Source organism: Silurus meridionalis, chromosome 4 (genome assembly GCF_014805685.1).
Source record: "Silurus meridionalis isolate SWU-2019-XX chromosome 4, ASM1480568v1, whole genome shotgun sequence".
NCBI lineage: Eukaryota > Metazoa > Chordata > Actinopteri > Siluriformes > Siluridae > Silurus > Silurus meridionalis.
Window position 1 is genome coordinate 25,956,082 of NC_060887.1, and position 18,666 is coordinate 25,974,747.

General features: G+C 37.7%; 3 protein-coding genes across 4 annotated transcripts; 1 reads left to right on the top strand and 2 right to left on the bottom strand.

The window, feature by feature from the left end:
* Nucleotides 1–56: 56 nt before the first annotated feature.
* Nucleotides 57–2,714, bottom strand: kiaa1143 (KIAA1143 ortholog). The gene is made up of 3 exons (XM_046846290.1): nt 2,511–2,714; nt 2,292–2,436; nt 57–839 (listed from the first exon to the last, which is right to left on the bottom strand). Exons 1-3 carry the CDS (start codon nt 2,616–2,618, stop codon nt 649–651), a joined length of 444 nt encoding a protein of 147 aa, XP_046702246.1. The 5' UTR covers nt 2,619–2,714; the 3' UTR covers nt 57–648.
* Nucleotides 2,715–2,761: 47 nt separating this feature from the next.
* Nucleotides 2,762–6,166, top strand: tmem42a (transmembrane protein 42a). The gene is made up of 3 exons (XM_046846288.1): nt 2,762–2,996; nt 4,657–4,803; nt 5,967–6,166. The coding sequence occupies exons 1-3, from the start codon at nt 2,817–2,819 to the stop codon at nt 6,105–6,107; spliced, it is 468 nt and encodes a 155-aa protein (XP_046702244.1). The 5' UTR covers nt 2,762–2,816; the 3' UTR covers nt 6,108–6,166.
* A 1,672-nt stretch (nt 6,167–7,838) lies between these two features.
* On the bottom strand, nt 7,839–17,509 carry zdhhc3a (zinc finger DHHC-type palmitoyltransferase 3a). 2 transcript variants are annotated; one of them, XM_046846286.1, is made up of 7 exons: nt 17,137–17,509; nt 15,259–15,578; nt 15,058–15,182; nt 14,018–14,114; nt 13,573–13,654; nt 11,773–11,903; nt 7,839–8,068 (listed from the first exon to the last, which is right to left on the bottom strand). In XM_046846286.1, exons 2-7 carry the CDS (start codon nt 15,556–15,558, stop codon nt 7,856–7,858), a joined length of 948 nt encoding a protein of 315 aa, XP_046702242.1. In that variant the 5' UTR covers nt 15,559–15,578; nt 17,137–17,509; the 3' UTR covers nt 7,839–7,855. The 2 variants fall into 2 exon arrangements, with proteins under 2 accessions (XP_046702242.1, XP_046702243.1); XM_046846287.1 differs by lacking the exon at nt 7,839–8,068 and adding an exon at nt 9,488–10,977 and having other exon boundaries at nt 17,137–17,508.
* Between the last annotated feature and the right edge of the window lie 1,157 nt (nt 17,510–18,666).

Genomic DNA, 18,666 nt, shown 5'->3' on the forward strand with positions numbered 1-18,666 from the left:
CTTTACTATGTAGCCTTTGGTTTTCAAAACAATTCAATAAAATGAGCACGTTCATGTGAAATCATTATTTTTTATTTGTTTTTACATTTACTGTATATAAACCATAATGAAGAGTTATATTCCCGAATCTCAATCCTTGAGAAAAAAAAAATTACATTTATTTATTAAAAAAGCTCCTTTATAGAAGCTTAGACGTATGGACACACATTCTGCTTTTAGCAGAATCATTTATCTACTACAAAAAAAAAAATACAGTAACTTCAGCTGATACCCAACAAATATTACGTTTCACACTTTGCTTTAAACGGATGGTTTTAAACAATGCTATAATACATAGCTGCCTAATGTCATTTCCACAAAGTGTGCAAAACATCTGGGTAGGAAAAGACATGGTACATTGGGCTTTAAATAAGAGCAGGAAAATATTTTCTACTTAAACTGTAAATATTGCTGTTGTGACGTGTAGGACAGAAGGTATTTTTACTCATTAATATTGAAATGTTCCTGCAGATGTCAGAATCGTTCAAACATGACCATTAAAACATTTCTTACATGAAAACATTTCAAATTATTACAAAAAAAAAAAAACTCTAAACCTCTGTGTGTGGGGTTCTAATATCCAGTTCAGTTGCTTAAGAAGGTCATGCCTCAGTCTTCCTCCTCTTCATCATCAAAAGACAAGAGGCTACTGTTTTTCACCTTCACTCCAGACTCCTTTTTATCCTCATTTTCTTTCTTCTTCTTGCTGTTGGAGCTAGCGGTGATGCCTTCAAATTTGTCTGAGGAACGTTTCGCTGGCTTCTTAAATAGGATTTTTCCATCAGCAGGAGGCTGCTCATCTGGGACAAAAAATATAAGTATTGCATTAATGTTATCATCGATTTTAGGTCACCTGTTGTAGATATAAAATTTCAGTGGTTTGTGTACACACTTAAATCCTGAACTGAACACACAAAGGTTCTGGGTTTGTATGTTGAACAGGCAGATCTAATGGGCTCAGACCAAACCTTCATCTCAATTCAGTTCTGTTAACTGGCACCTTTAACAACAGACACTATCACAAAGCAGTTTTATGGAAATCCAGAAACAGATTTTAGATCCCTAGTGGGAAAGCCAATTGCAAGAAAAAACTTTCGGATTTAAACTGAAACTCATCCTTGTGTTCCTTACACAAGATAACAGGAATATAAATCCTTTCCTCCTCTGCTTTACACTATAAAGACAGTCTGTTCAGCAGTAGTTCTAAGGTACAGGTCTAAAATATAAAAGTGAGATTATATACTGAAATTAAAAGAGTCTGGGACATAATCTGTCCGGGGAAAGTCTTTTTGGAGAGAGTCCTTGCTGCTTCTTCTTCTTTCGGCTTCTCCCATTAGAGGTCGCCACAGCAGATCATTCGTCTCCATACCCCCCTGTCCTCTTCATCTGCATCTTTCAAACCAACTATCTGCGTGTCTTCCCTCACCACATCCATAAACCTCCTCTTTGGTCTTCCTCTTTTCCTCCTTCCTGGTGGCTCCATCCTCAGCATTCTCCTACCGATATACTCCATGTCCCTCCTCTGCACATGTCCAAACCATCTCATCTCAATCAAGCAAAAAGTTCCCTTCTGTAAGGCTACCTAAACATCGCCTCTATTTTGAGATCTGAAAACCTGATTTTCAAACTTTCTCAAATTGACCAAAAATGACTTGTCCAAAACTTAAATTTGAAAATGCTTACATTTCTTTACAAGAGATGCAACAAGCTTTGGTCTGAATCATTTCCAATGTAAAGGAAAAGCAGGGAGTTTTTTAAGGACTAAGTAAGGACTTGGTTCATGATGCGGTTATACAATTTATACACATTATAAAGTCTCTGGTTTCTGGCAAAAATGTGTCACTTGACTCAAAATAAGTGATTGTATCAACTTGAGCAAGAATGTATTTAAAAAGTATAATTATATCTGTCGACCACGTCAATGAGGACGGAAGACCAAAACATAGAGGAAAAATATAATCTTTTTTCGGATTCATTTGGACATTCACTGAACCGAACCGTCCCAGGTGTGTCCATAGCCATAGTTTCTGGAAGGTATCATTAATATTTACAATAAATGTCTTCTGAAAATATTTCCTATTACTATAACATATGCAAATATCTGTGATCCAATCAGGTGATTTTTTGAGTATGTACTTGCCCGTGAAAGGTACTAGTAATACTGCTAGTAGAAGGTAGAAGGTCGACTAAACTAGTACAGGTGAAGCACTGCATTCCAATCGTTAATCATCTCTACATGACAGATGCTGTACCTTTATTGGAGTCATTTACGCCTTTCTTGAGTTGCAGAGCCTCTTCAGCGGTGAGGTCCCCCTTTTTTAACACCACCACTTGGGGCATTTCGTCCTCTTGGTCACTGTCACCGCTGTCCCCATCACACTGGGGCAGTTCCTGTCTCTGATTACAAACAGGTCATATATGAAGGTATAGCAAAACATTCCTGTGTAAATAATACAGGACATAATGGCTACCTTTGTTTCAACCGTTGGTCCTTCTTTGTAGCCAATATCATTCTTGAATTTGCGCAGGAACGACGGCTCGCTCGGTTTTACCCACGACACGTTTCCTTTCTTGCTCATTGTTCTAGGATCGTGATGAACGTTCCGGTTAGTTACAAAACAAGCGGAGAAACGCGGAGGCTCATGGCGTCATCAACACGCGACCGATCCGGAAGTGATGTCGTGCTTCCGCTTGTTTGCTTCTTCAGTGTTTTTGGGTGAAGTATTACTAAGTGTTGTAGTGTTATTAGGAGGGTAAAATAATAACGATGTGCAGTTATGCTGACCGGGTTGATGTACGCGTTGTTAGCTGGGATGTTTGGTGCTGTCGCGTCCTCATCTGCAAAGTTGTCTCTGGGTGGCTCTTACCTTAAAGAGCTGTGCGACACTGCTGTGAGAAGGTGGAGCGCTCAGGAGAACACTTTCAGCCCTGCTCTGGACACTGCAGCTTGTGAATGGGTGAAAATACCACTTTTTTATCAGTTGCATTGCATAACATGGAACACATCATCTGCAATGGATGGATAGGTAGATAGAGTCAAATCAAGTTTATTTCTATAGCGCTTTTCACAACAGACATTGTCTCAAAGAAGCTTTACAAAAATCAACAGCCAAGGTGAATAGTGTGTATTTATCCCTGATGAGCAGCCATGGCAACTGTGGCAAGGAAAAACTTCCTCAGATGATCTGAGGAGGAAACCTTGAGAGGGACCAGACTCAAAAGAGGAACCCATCCTCATTTGGGTGACATCAAGAGTTTGATCATAAATCTTTTACCAATACAGAACACTGGAGAGAGAGAACTAACATGAGCACTGGAGTGTGTGTTTATAAGTAATGTTCTTTCTACAGTCTTATACAGTCTTTATGGTTATAACACTAGGAGCTACTGAGCATAGAGAGATACAACTTTGTCATTGCATAGTACACAGCGACGAAATGCAGATTAGCATCTTCCAGATTTGCAAATAGTAGCAATTGTGCAAGTTGACAAGTGCAGATAAACATGTATATGTAAAGCATGTAATATATATGTGAACATATGTACAGTGAATAATTATAAAGGCTATAGCAGTGAGAAATGTGCAGACACTGTTGTAAAGGTACAACAAGTAAAATGTTTTAAGGCTATAGCATTGAAAAAAAATTGAATAATCGAGTACATTCAATATATGTATATGTGAAATATTAGGCAGGATGGACAGTATGTACGATATATAGATACAGTACACAGGATGTACAGTAGGTAAGGTGTGTGTATATATAGATACACATGCATATACACATACCTAGCTATTATATGACATAATACAAGCAAAAAGGATATTACCCATATGTGGAAAAGGATGAGTGATCTTTCAGTAATGTTAGATCTGATGATTGAAAAGATCATTTCTAAATAAGAAAAACAAAAACACATTTACCCAAAGCATTTCTATTGTGGTATACAGGGATCGCTGACCTCACAGCTACACTCATCTCTCCCTTCAATAGGAACACTTTAATACTAATACTATGTGGAAATGACAAAAATACAGGAGGTGGAACTGGAGGTGGTAAAGTTGAAGATGCTGCAGGGAGTGATGAGGATGGACAGGATTAGAAATGAGTTTTTTAGAGGGTCTGTGCAGGTAGGACCTTTTGGAGGTGAGAGAGTGATATAGAGACAGATGATCCATTATGGTGAACGGGAGCAGTCGAAAATACAAGAAGAATACCATACTAATACTACATAGGGCCTCTTACTGCTCACAGTTTTTGATGAAGGCATGGATTCCACAAGATGTTGACATACATTTGAGATTCAAGTAGATGTTGATGTTGCAAGAATCACTGCAAGCAATTTTATTTTATCAATTCCTATATGTGCATAATACGGCCTCCACATGGATTGCGTGAATGTACATGTAAGTGTTTCTACTTATGTGCCTAGTGAGTGTGAACTGTTCCATTAATATGGGATGTGCTGGATTTCCTCTGTATTGCGAGGTTGCACAGGCTTGTATTGGACTGCACAGATATTGAAATGCCTATAGTCTAGGTCATGGAAATTCCAGCTCCTTGTCTGGACTGTTATTGTATGTTATCCACTGTCTTAGTATGTTATTGTTATCCACAGGTCCACATCCCTCTGAGACTGGTGTGTGGTCTCTTGGTGTTCAGCTCTAATGCAGTGATGTGGACCTTCTTTGCCAAGGCTCTGCGACATTCCTCCTCTTCAGCACGGGCTACCGTAACCACTACTGCCTCTAATTTCATCTCCTCGGTGAGGCTCAGCACCACAAACTGCAATAAACATAATTGTTGTTGGTGCATTTTAATTTTATAAGGTTTATTACTTGATGGCGTGTGCAGGGTGGTGTAATGCAGCTCAGTGTTAAACAGAGGGATATTCTGATTATATTATATACCTAAACAAAGCACTAACACTGAAGACCCTCTCAACAAGTTATAAGAAAATGTCTTATAAATCATAATATTACGATGAGTGCATTAATATAAATCATTTTTTTTAACTGATTGTTATAGCTGCTGCTGCTTTGACTAAATTAATAGTTTTGCAACTTCCCAGCATTAATGTAGTCAGACTTGGTATATTATTAAAAAGAATATATATATATATATATATATATATATATATATATATATATATATATATATATATATATATATATATATATATATATATATATACACACACACACACACACACACACACACACACACACACACACACAAGCATCTCAATAAATGAGAATATTATTAAAATTTTTTATTTATTGTTGATTTATTTTAGTAATTCAATACAAAAAGTGAAACTTGTATATTATAAAGATTTATCACACACAGACTGATATATTTCAAGTGTTTATTTCTTTAATTTTGATGATTATGATTTACAGTTAATGAAAACCCAAAATTTTGTATCTCAGAAAATTGTGAAAAAGTTAAATATTGGAGACTCGTGGTGTCACACTCTAATCTGTTTATTAAATCCAAACACCTGCAAAGGTTTCCTAAGCCTTTAAATGGTGTCTCAGTCTGGTTCAGGCTACAAAATCATAGGGGAAGACTGCTGACTTGACAGTTTTCCAGAAGACGATAATTGACACCCTGCACATGGAGGGTGAGACACAAAAGGTCATCGCTAAAGAAGCTGCTGCTCACAAAGTGCTGTATCCAAGCACATCAATGGAAAGTTTGATGAAAGGAAAAAATGTGGTAGAAAAAGGTGACACGAAGCCCATTCAAGAATTTGGGGGATATATATATATATATATATATATATATATATATATATATATATATATATATATACATATACATATACACACACGCGCACAAATACGTGTACCGTTACACCCCTTATATAAATATATATGTTTGATATATGATGCATCATTTGTCTTTTTTGTTTACTTTTTTCAGGCATTCCTTGGACAAATGATCTTTGGAGAAAGCCATGCACTATTATGGTGGGTTGGCATCTCACTAACATTGTTGGGGCTTTTCATCTTGCATGGATCATCTCTTCATGGCAAACAAATAGATGTGAAAAAGGAAGACTGATCTTTCAGTGGTGTTGTGTTTGAAGATTCAAAAAATCATTACTAAATTATTAAGTCACATTTTTCCTTGCATTTTTATTGCGGTTTGTAGCGTTTTATGACCTCACGGCTACACTCACCTAACACTGTATTAGGAAGAATATACAGGGTAGGGCCCCTTTTGCTTTTTTTCAGTTCTTGATTGCATGGATTCCACAAGATGTGACATGTATTTGAGATCCGGGTTAATGTTGCTGTTCAGAATTACTAAAACCACATTATTACCCAATTCAGATGGAAAATTACCTGACCTATATGTGCATAATCTTATTTATAGTACTGCCTCCACATGGATTGCATGAATGTACATGTTCCTAATAATATGCTTAATCAATGTGTATTGTTCCGTTAAAAGGGTGCGTACTAGACCTTCTATTTTGCGAGGTTGCACAAACTTGTATATGACTGCAGACCCCGGGATGCCTATAGTCTAGGTCATGGAACTGGTCTGGACTGTTTTGATGGTCAGTCTTCAGAATAGGCTTGTCTGGCACCACTTCACACAAGGAGATACTGGTGCGAATGCTTAAAGGGAGCATCAGGTTATGACCATAATCCCTGTTCTCTGTATGTCTATCCTGGACACCAGTTCGTGGTTCCTATCTACATTTTGGACATCCTATTCCACATTTAGTCTCGTTTTGCTGTTATAAAAAACTGCCTTCTTCTGGGACGATGTTCCACTGGATTTTCGAGTGTGCTAGTGAAGATTTGTGCTCATTCATTCATCTTTTGTAAACGGGCAATTTCATGCTGGAACAGGTTTAGGTCTCCTGGTTCAAGGAAATTAATGTAATCCTACTGCATCCTAAGGCAAGTAACTAAGTTTTGTAACCACGACATATGGATACAAAAGCCAGGTGTCCCAATACTTTTGTCCCTATAGTATAGCTCACAGAACCACCCTTTTTGTGTAAAGTGATTTTTGAATCAATATTTTGCATGTGTGGTGCAGAGCACATTCATTAGAAGTAAACTTTTTTTTTTTTTATTATTAAAGTGTGTCTTCTTTTTATTCACATTAATTTAAACAAAATATAAATGTTTCAAAATAATACAATTTACATTTAGTTGTGAAAAAAAGCATGATTATTACATTTTAATCTTTTAGAATCTAACCTTTTAGTATAGTATGGTCAGGTCGGTTCCACAAATAGTCATCATAGTGTTTAAGTTACAGAAACATAGTAACAGAAATATGTATTTCTTATCCAAATATACCTGTTATACATCATCCATGTCTTATTTCTGACAGTATGCCTGAGATCATAAAATCCACTGAGAAATAGATGTTAAGTGTTCTAATATTACTGGAAACTCTGGTTAATTCTACATTTTAAGGCACTTGGCAAGAAAAAGATTTTTAAAAATGTTAAACGCTACAAGTTTTTTTTAGCTGAGCATGCAAGTTCCAAATACTCGTTTGAAACGTCCTTCATTTCAGACATCGTTGGAAGTGAAATAAAATCCATTTAGGAATATAAATCGATTCCTGCTTGTAGTTCACACTGGATGCTTTATCAATACTATCAGATAAGCTCTTTATGTAGTCTCTACATGGCTTTATATATTGAAGCATAATGAGCTCAATAAAGTTATATATCGAATAAACAGTGGGAAAAAAAATAGGTCCACAGTTTCCAGCTAATACCAGTCTGAAAATCCTATTCTTCTGCATTAGAGGCCCAGCATGCACCGTTCAGCAAGTCTTTAATGTTGTAAGGGGATTTCAATGACATCCTCTGCTATTATTTCCCCTTGTGGGGCTTCAGGAATGCTGGCTGAGTCATTTGTCCTACAGGAAAGGTCTGAGAAGGGACTGAACCAGGCCAGAGAGAAAGGATCACCAAATGCTAATTTCATGGCTTCCCAGCATGTAGTTTTCTCCCATGTTGGAGTCTCTCCTTTTAGTCGCTCAATACCCTAAACAAAAAAAAAAATAGAGAACACAATATTTAGACATGAGCTTATTTTAAAGTGCATGCACAACTAGAAAACATCCACCAACTGAACATCCTGTGAATGCACTGTAAAATAAAGCACAGTGGGCCGGATGAAGTGGGATGTGGGACAAATTATAGCTGTGCATTTTGGCAATGAAGAGAATGCAGAACTAATTCCTACAAATGTAAAATGTCGTATGTGGATGAATAAAAAAAAAGAGGGGGGAAAAAAGTGTGCATGCAACATGCTTTCGACAATCGAGAACATACACTGCAAAGAAAAAGAAAATCTACCTGCCTATATACAGCATCTGCATGCATTCAGGCACTAAATCCATTTTCAGATTTACCTGGCACATTAGCCAGTGGGGGAATCAAGGCTTACCTCCGATTCAGACCAATCAGAATGACATCATTGTTTTAAAATAACTTTCAGCTTTTAAAACAGAGAATCACAGACATCTAGAGAAGTCAAACATCTACAGAAGAAAAGAACTAGATACTGAAAATATTGAGACAGAAGAGAGTAAAGAAGAGCAAGTAAACAAGAGAACAATACAGGTAGTTTGGACATTAAGATATAAAAAAGTACAGAACACAAACAAGGATTTCTTTTTAGGTTTTTTTTATCCATTTTATTCTTGAAAACTCTCCAAAAGTCCCAGTGATTGCCATTCATATAGCCTGTCATGCTTAATTATTTTGTTCATTTATGCTCAATCCTAAGAAGAAGGGAAAAAAAAAAAAGCACCACCATTTTGTACAGATTCAGAAAACTGACCAAGGAACCACTAAAACACCAGCACCTGAAACAGAAAATTAAGTTTAAGGGTTTATAGGTTTAGGAAAGATAGGTGTATGTCCCATATGAGGAGATTGTAATGTTCAGCGCCCTCTGCTGCCTGAGAGTGTAAGTGTAATGTCGGTAAGAACATTCATAAGATTTTCTCTTCCCCCAAAACACATTTCTCCCAGTCTGTTTTCTCTAAATAAAGCGGAGCACATTTCCAGGCTGATAAAATGCTTATTAAAAAAAAAAGGCAGAAACATGAAAAATGGTATGAAACACTTTTTAAAAATGACAAACTGCACCTTCAAAACTTCAACCAAATCAACTAATTATATCCAGTAACCATAAATATATCCAGTATGACATTTAAGATAAGGCTTTTTTTTTTTTGTTAATGAGTATTAATGAAAAAAAGAAATTGATTACTTGTATAAAATATTTAACAGGTTAAAAAAAAATCATAAATAATAAAAAAGAATGTATATTTACAGATTTAAAATAAAAATTCAAACGAGTCACAATGAGCCAACTTCCTTTACCAGACGTATGGTAGTGCTATGATATATTATTATTTATAGACTTTACAATTAAAATGATCTTGCACTGATCCACAGGAAACGTGTTTATTTAATATGCTCCTCCAACAAGGACAGTTGCTTGATTTATAAGACTTTGTCATACATTATCTTCTTTGTGTAATTATATCTTTACTCATTATTTAGTAGTAACAATAGTTAGCATGATATGCTGTCCATTTTTCCTAACTACATTTAACACTCATTTCCTGACAGGGAATGAAAAGGACAGAAAGGTTCAGAACAGGCTCCACTTGGACCATTTATAAAAACAGAACAACAACGAACAATGTTATTAATTTAAAAAAAAAAAAAAAAAAAGAGTTAATCAATAATCAAGACCTAAAAAGATGTTTGGCTGGAGTGTTACAGAAATTAATTGTTACAGAATGAATCCTCTCCCTTGTTCCCAAACTCATAATTTATATAAACAAGTGAATAAGAATATACTGTACATGTACATAAAGTTAATTGTGCAACAGTTTTAAAGCCCATTTTACACCAGATGTAACACAATTGGCAGAACACAAGCACATCTTAAAAAGTAATACGCTTTCAAGCTTGTTTCATAAGTCATGTGACAGCCGCATCTTTAGTAGAACTTCAGTAGTAATGCGTCGAACTTCAATTAAACCAGGCTACACATTCTACTTAACACTATTATGTGTCATTGTGTTTATCCCACCTTTTTCACTATACTGTACTAGATTATGTTTATTATCATAAGCAGCAGTAGAATCAGACCTTTGGACATTTACTGCTTAAATACCAATCAGTTTCATTTTGTGGCTGTGAATCATTAATCTACTGTACACCAACCAGATCAGATAATGTTTAGAAAATGAATCAACCAATCTGCATGTGATTCAAAACATCTGGCCTAGAGAACACTGATGAGATTTTAGATAGGTTGGATCTAACTGCGTTGTGGTCTTCTCAATAGAAGAGGCAAGTTGGCTTTCAGAGTGCACCTAAAAGAGGTGGCGCAAAGCCCAAGCATATTCACAAAAGATTCATTGTGCAGTCAAAGGCTTCAGTGATTAACGCCATGCTAGCAGGACTGCAACCGAGCCTAAGTGGCTACTCCATCTGGTGTAAAATGAGCTAAGCTTCTGAACTGCACCTTCTCTGAAAATATAGAATGGATGCAAGGATATAAGATATGGGATAATTGTTTTACATATAAGTTTCATTACAGCAATAAAATAGTCCCACTGGTAAATTTAATGCAAGACACATTGTTCAAGTCAGGATTACAATCACAGATGCTGGCGAGCGGTTTTTGGAGTTAAACAGGTCCACTCCAGTCTCTACCGTAAAGCTGGATAGGGAAGGGGGGGGGGGAGGGGTCTATTCTTCCTGAACTCAGACCACGTACTGGTAGGGGTCAGCTTTCCCATGGTCAGGTGTAGAAAATGGACTAAACCATGCTATTGAGAAGGGGTGTCCAAATACCGCCTTCATGTTCATCCATTTAGTTTTTTTAGCCCATCTTCTCTCTTCCTTTTTCAACTGCTCTATACCCTAAAAACAAGAGACAAAACTTCAGAGTGTATGCGACTGATTTCCTCTAACTGCCAGAAGAACCATGTTTTAAAAAAAATTCTTAAAAAAAAAGAAAAGAAAAAACAACAAAAGTTTCTAAGCTATAATGTAGTTTGACCTGAGAAAATGAAAGTAGTAATATTCAAAGAGGTCAGTTTTATAAGAAAAGAGGCAAATGGGGGTTAGTAAGCAGAGCAACACAAAAAGATGTACCAGAAACAAATCAAAGTATGTTCAAATTCAACATATATAATTATTTGATTTATTATCTGGTTTACATGATAAATGTGTTGATATTTAAAATTCACCCATTAATAAAGATTTTCCTCCATGCAAAATATAATAATAGGAAATTCAGAGACTTCTTTTTTTTTTTTTTTTTGCTGACTGCACTGAAACTGAGCCAAAGTGCACTTTAAGATGCCTAAAGGAAGGAATGAAATGGGACTGTGCTAATAATTTCACCCACTATAACTATTCCAATGTAATGTTTGAAGTATTACTATGAGTGAACATAAAGGCAGTGTCAAAGAAAATCTATTTAGGCCAAAGGATAACCAGTTATAATGTTAGTGGGGAATGGTGTTACGTCTGATCTATTCTGGGTCAGGAGTGCACAGTTATTTATGTCTGAGGTTTTCTAAATACTGTTCAAGGGGTATTTCTGACTTTTAATCATTGTAGAGTCACCACAGAACCTGAAAAGCGCTTGTACAGACATTTTCTAGAGCAAAGATGGAAAGATGGCAGAGGGAAAGGCTTCAGGTCACTCACCGTCTCATCCGAACAGATGGAATGGACTTGGGTGCCAAACATCACAGAGGTGAAGATGAGAAAGAGGAGGCCCTCAAAACACAGGAGGATGAGGAGGATGACTGTTGCTGGAGGTGAGAAGGTACTGCATTCTGGGGTTGGAGGGGAAAGGGTGGGTGCTTAACACACAGTAGGGTAAAGAGCAGGAAAGACTACACACTGCTTGTATTTAAAGACACGATATTAGTGCATCTTTCAAGAAACGGTCTCTCCAATGGCATTTATCGGCTATTAATAGTGCAGAGATCAGTCACTATTATACATTGGGAGAAACTGATATTGATATTTAACTGTTGCTGTATTTTTGTTGCTGTATTTTTGTTGCTGTATGTTGCTGTATTTTTTTAATACAGCAACATTAAATAAAACATCACTGGCAGGTTAACAATAGTTAATTAGATACATACAATAAATAAATGAAAGACTTCCATCTTAAGCATGTATATTTTACATTGCTAATGAAGAAACAGCAGCCACGTTTACATGTACACTTTTTTGTCATTCAGATTCAAATCAGACTGTTTACATGAGATGCTATTTAATATCTAATCCGTTGTAGTGTTTACATGTGCCTGCGCATTCAATCAGAATGACACACATTAGCCTGTATTCCTGTCAACATTCCATTATTTCTTATGTAAAAGTGTTGATCTTGATCAAACAACAGCATGGATTTGTAGGCACACTGCTGCTGAAGTTGAGAATTTTGGTGGCTCTGCATCTCTAAGGAGCATCTAAAATACTACCCCTTCCCTCCTCTGAAAAGCAGAAGCGTGTGGATGAAGGTCCATAGTAAGGACTGGTGGGTGCGGGTTTTAGTGTTAGAATTTAGTGACCTGGAATGGAAACTAAACGTTTGAATAAGTCGCCGGTCATTCACACGTTTGTGTGGACTGGTAGAGGGATTTATAGCCCCAGAAGAAGAGACCGTCAGAAATCCAATCCCCGTTATTATGCGTGTCGCGGTTGTTTTATACAAACTCGGAAGCTGTGCGGAATATCGTGTTGCAGCAAGTTCACAAGAGCACGGTAAAAAAAGGTTTAAAGTGTTTACATAGCAGACTTTTTATTTTGTTTATTGGGTTTACCACACCCCTCTAAAACCATCACAGTTTCATTCGGTTTGGCCATTTTTATTCCAATTGAGGTGTTTGTATGGAGCATTTTCAATTCGGATTGGACTTTTAAACTGATTGCAATGCTCCATGTAAACGCGACTAGTGGAACACTAACAAATGTATTGTTTAAGTTTATTTCTATAGTGCTTTTCACAATGGACATTGTCTTAAAGCAGTTTAGCAGAGGATAGATAGGTACCACTTCACAAATATTTGGCATGGACTCAGTTTTAAAAGAATGCTACTGGTTTATAAATGAAATATCAGATTTATCCATATGGACAACTATGTACACATTGCTTGTTACAGAAAAAAAGAAATCTAGTTTCATTAAACTAGTACTGATCCTTCATTTAATAACAAAACAGTAAGCCAGATAATACTTTCTCTATCAACAATCAACTTTGAATTAGGTTTAATCGTTTTATTACCCATTCAAATGCATTCACCTATTAATAAGTATACAATTTCATTCATTTCAACACCAGAAATAAATTCTGTTCACACTGTGTGACATCAGTTCACATAAATACATAAAACATTTTATATGTAAATAATTCTAAATAAAATCGAACACAAGATCTTAACAGTTAAATGTGTTTTTTTCACCTTGTGAAATATAATTGTAAATGCTTTTACTTACTTGTCCAATCATCTTCAAAGCAGTACAAAAAATGGAGAACCACCATGACCAGGGCATGCAATGAGATGAGTGCAATGTACATCTGAAATGCAAAGAAACAGGATTACAGTCCTGTTGAGCTTCTATTAAACCTAAACTTATATACATACATATTTTCCAGATAAACCTGCAAGAACTTATGCCTTAAACATATATAACCTTTGCTAATAATACAACTGTTATGCCTTAAAATTAGAATGACTGTCCATTCTATACTTTTTGCATGTTGCATGTTGCATGTTGTGGCATGCAAATTCTACAATCCAGAATTTTCTTGACAAATTGGGCAATTTATAACTGCAGGCAAAATCAGATTTTCCTGTTACGCACAAAGACAAACAAAAACCCAGTACAGAAGATACTATTATTAATGAAATCTTAACTCACACTCAAGTGTGTTACATACCGTGAAGAGCACAAAGTACTTCTGGTTATTTTCACCAACACAGTTGTTGACCCACGGGCAGTGGTGGTCCATCTTTCGAATGCACCGCTTGCAGACACTGATGAAAAGAAACAAGTAAACGAAAGAGAAAAAATAAATAAATAGTCGATTCCCATGAAAGCATTTTGTCAAGATTTATTTATTTATAACAATACAAAAAGATAGGGATGCACCGAAATGAAAATTCTTGGCTGAAACCGAAAACCGAAAAACCGAATGAAATTATGCCAATTATTATTACCATTGCATTTATGGCTATGACTGTGACCTAAAATCATTTCAATTTTTGTTTCAAAGAATAAATCAATTACAAATTATGAAAATATTTATTTATAGCACATTGCAACAATGCACAGGATAAAATATATTAATTCAAACTTAAATGTTTAACTTCAATGCACTCATGTATACATTAAATAATAATGTACAGGCCCTCTGGCCTGCTGAAAGGTTGTAAAATTAAATATGTTCTTTCATAAAAACAAAGTGCATTCAGAACAAGTGCAACTGCTTAAAGATACAACAATACAACAATATCACTGCGAAACTTCCTGCCTTTTCAAAAACGTCCGCCACAGACGGAGTGCGCATGCTCGGAGGGGTTTTGCTTTTCTGTGCCGCGTTCCTCTCATATTCAGCATAGCGATCGGAATGTTTGGATTTCAGGTGATAAATGAAACCCGACATGGAGAAAGTCTTTGCAGACGCACCCCCTCTTGAAATTTTGGCATTACATGTTTTGCAAACCGCTATCCGTGGGTCTTTCTCAGATATACTGAAATACGTCCACACCGACAAGCACGTGCAGGCCGCGGTTTCTGTTTGCGTCATCACAACAAACTGTTTCGCCCGTGTTTTTTCGGTGATCTAAACCTTCATAGACCTAAATCTGCACACAATTATGTGGTTCCAGTACACATGGCCAGCATATGTGATATACCTCATTGCAAATCATTAAAATCTTAATCATAAAAAATAAATAAAAAAATCATACTACATACCTGCAGTGATGAGCTCGGTCAGGCTTGATGCTGCAGCATTTGGGACATTTGTATACTACCTGACCTGGCTTCAGCTGCAAGCTTTCTATGTATTCTTTTGTGGCATTTCCTTTTGGTACAGCACCCTGAAAAACATACATGACTTAAAATGCAACTGTTCATACGCCTTTCAGCATTAGTTTTGAGTGAACACGAACTTACCGGATCTGTGCACATGGCCCTGAAGTGCGATGCCAAAGCCAGAAAGGCGAGACTGTTAAAAACTGCACCGTTCATCAAGCTGTAGGTGAGGTTCTTGGATGGAACCAGCATGACAAACAGTACGACAAAGTCCGCAAAGAGAACAAGCAGCCATGTGATAACGCCACAGACAATGCCACAGGCATCTCGAACAAACCACATGGTGCTCTGTCTGTCATGACAGGGAGGAACACACTGCACAGGTTGCAAGCTGCCTGCCTGCTTCTCGACGTCCCGGAACCGAGGCACTGGGCTTCTCATCCTATCACAAAGGCTTCATGCTAAAGAGGGGCACAACAAGAAAGAAATCATTAATGTGTAGTTGCTCCAGAAATAATTTCTCATTGGTTGGACAGATTTGACTGATATATGGTTGCTTTGGATTCTAACTGCCTGTAAATAGTTTGTATGCAAAACAAGCAGATTTGAATAGAAGCTGATATGTTATCCTTAAGGTCATGGATGTCACAGTGCCACAGGCACCAGGATCAGCAGATACCACTTTCCAAAAAAAAAAAAAAAACAGGATATAAAACAGATGGAGGTTTAACAAGATTTCTACATGTTTCCAGAGCATGTTTGCCCAACGGCCCTCACGATTTAAAGATAACTCCTTTATCTTCCAGTTATACACCTGGTTATTTACAAAAGAGCTGAATCAGGTGTTGGAGCAGAAAAATCCATTGTGCTAGACTCCACATTTCCGGGACTCCCCTGAGAGACTTATCTGTGATTACCGTAAAAGTAAATGTGGCTAAAATGACCAAATAAGATGATGGATCAATTGATATCTCAATAGCTGGATAGATAGATAATTTCCCACAGAGAATCTGTAATATGTTACAACAGCCAGTTCACAGACATACGACAAAGTAGAAGCAACAAGACAGAAGAATATTAATACTAGAAGAAGATTATTAAAGCTAGTTTAAATGAAAATATCACAAAATATTCAAATGTATAAAGAAAAAAAAACCTCTATGATACACTTTTACAATAAATATTATAATATTTGTATGAATAAAGGTGGGAATCTAAGGACTGCACATTAAGGTGCATTAAAGAGGTCAAAACTAATAAAATACTGTTTTTATGTACATGAGATCCATCCATCTATCTATCTATCTATCTATCTATCTATCTATCTATCTATCTATCTAGATAGACAGACAGACAGACAGACACACACACACACACACTTAGGTGCACCAGCAAGTTGTAACATTGTTAAAAAGAGAGAATGAAACATACATGATCATATCAGTGGGCAACACAAAAGACTATAGACTAAGATATATAGATTAATACTGTACATTAATATAATAAAAAACACAGTCAGAAATACCTTGAGTCAAAGCTTTAATACATGTATCTTGTGCTATTGTCTGAGTACACGAAGCAACTGCGATCATATTTACCCTTGCTTGGGGCAAACCCGCATATACTGCTTAGTATAAAATGTGCTAGGCTAATACTCCATCTCTCGCCTAGCCTTGTGCTCGTCGTCCTCACTCTGTGTCTCAGTGTGTCACACTAACCCGATCATAAAAGTACTGCTAGTAACCCTACCCTTCAAATGTATATTTAATAGAACCACTGACATCAGATGCAAGTGAAGCTAATCAGGTTTTGCCAGGTCACAGAGTAATTCTGGTAAGTCAAGTCGTGCTAAGGATTGAGCAATCAGATATACACCTGGACGAAGAAACTGTTTTTAAAAAAGACCACATTAGAGCGCTACCTCTAAGGCACACGGTTTCGAGATATAGTGTAACGCGTTAAAGCTACAAGGAGGTCTGCGCTACCTGGGCCGAAAGCCGCTTCACACGGCTTACTTACATTACCGCTCAAAATGCTCCACGCGTTTTACTTCATCCGGGTATAAAACGGAAATATGAACAGGACATACAGCAGCCGCTCCGTTCCTCGGTTCCTAATAGTAAGGGAAATCCAATTGTGCCGAATACGACCCAGAGGCTTGTTGTGAAAGCTGCATTTTTCTGTGAGTCCACGCCTCCCTTCGCTGATTGACAGGCAGAAACTCGAACAGGCCACGCCCCTTCGAAGGGACTTCTTGCTCAGACGAGAACTAACAGGCCACGCCCACCCACTCATGATCGGGCAGGCCATGCCCCCTTTCGCACAGCCTACACTCTTCTTGCTCTTTCGGCTTCTCCTATTTGGGGTCGCCACAGTGGATCATCCGTCTCCATACCTCCTTGCCCTCTACATCTGCCTCTTTCAAAACCAATATGCAGGTATGTCTTCCCTCACCACATCCATAAACCTCCTCTTTGGCCTTCCTCTTTTCCTCCTTCCTGGTGGCTCCATCCTCAGCATTCTCCTACCGATATACCCCATGTCCCTCCTCTGCACATGTCCAAACCATCTCAATCTCACCTCCCTCACCTTGTCTTTAAAACGTCCTACATGTGCTGTTCCTCTATTAAACCTGTCCATCCTCGTCACTCCCAACGAAAACCTCAACATCTTCAGCTCTGCTACCTCCAGCTCCACCTCCTGTCTTTTACTCAATGCCACTGTCTCTAAACCATACAACATCGCAGGTCTCACCACAGTCCTATAAACTTTCCCTTTCACTTATGCAGATACCCTTCTATCACAAATCACTCCTGCCACTCTTCTCCACCCACTCCACCCTGCCTGCACTCTTTTCTTTACTTCTATAACACACTCTCCATTACTTTGCACTGTTGACCCCAGGTACCTAAACTCATCCACCTTCTCCACCTCTTCTTTCTGCACCTGCACCACTCCACTGCCCTCCCTCTCATTCACACACATGTACTCTGTCTTACTCCTACTGACTTTCATTCCCCTTCTCTCTAGCGCGTACCTCCACCTCTCCAGGCTCTTCTTAACCTGCTCCCTACTCTCACCACAAATCACAATATCATCCGCAAACATCATAGTCCAGGGAGACTCCTGTCTGACCTCGTCCTTCAACGTGTTCATCACCACTGCAAACAGGAAAGGGCTCAGATCCGACACTTGATGCAGTCCAGCCTCCACCTTGAGCCAGTCTGTTCCTACTGCACACTTCACTGCTGTCACACTGTCTTCATACATGTCCTGCACCACCCTCACATACTTCTCTGACACGCCTGACTTCCTCATACAATACCACAACTCCTCTCTCAGCACCCTGTCGTACGCGTTCTCTAAATCCACAAACACACAATGCAACTCCTTCTGACCTTCTCTATACTTCTCCATCAACATTCCCAAAGCAAATAATGCATCTGTGGTGCTCTTCCTCAGCATGAAACTATACTGTTGCTTACAGATGGTCACCTCTTCTCAGCCTGGCTTCCACTAATCTTTCCCATAACTTCATGGTGTGTGGAA

Bases quoted from the DNA above. Each gene is read 5' to 3' on its own strand.
- kiaa1143 (XM_046846290.1), bottom strand. From the start codon at position 2,618: ATGAGCAAGAAAGGAAACGTGTCGTGGGTAAAACCGAGCGAGCCGTCG. The intron at 2,437-2,510 runs GTAGCCATTATG...GTTTGTAATCAG, and splicing joins GACCAACGGTTGAAACAAAG to AGACAGGAACTGCCCCAGTG. The intron at 840-2,291 runs GTACAGCATCTG...TTTTTGTCCCAG, and splicing joins CGTAAATGACTCCAATAAAG to ATGAGCAGCCTCCTGCTGAT.
- tmem42a (XM_046846288.1), top strand. From the start codon at position 2,817: ATGCTGACCGGGTTGATGTACGCGTTGTTAGCTGGGATGTTTGGTGCT. The intron at 2,997-4,656 runs GTGAAAATACCA...TGTTATCCACAG, and splicing joins ACACTGCAGCTTGTGAATGG to GTCCACATCCCTCTGAGACT. The intron at 4,804-5,966 runs GTGAGGCTCAGC...TACTTTTTTCAG, and splicing joins CCTCTAATTTCATCTCCTCG to GCATTCCTTGGACAAATGAT.
- zdhhc3a (XM_046846286.1), bottom strand. From the start codon at position 15,558: ATGAGAAGCCCAGTGCCTCGGTTCCGGGACGTCGAGAAGCAGGCAGGC. The intron at 15,183-15,258 runs GTAAGTTCGTGT...TATGTTTTTCAG, and splicing joins GGGCCATGTGCACAGATCCG to GGTGCTGTACCAAAAGGAAA. The intron at 13,655-14,017 runs GTATGTAACACA...TTTGCATTTCAG, and splicing joins AGTACTTTGTGCTCTTCACG to ATGTACATTGCACTCATCTC.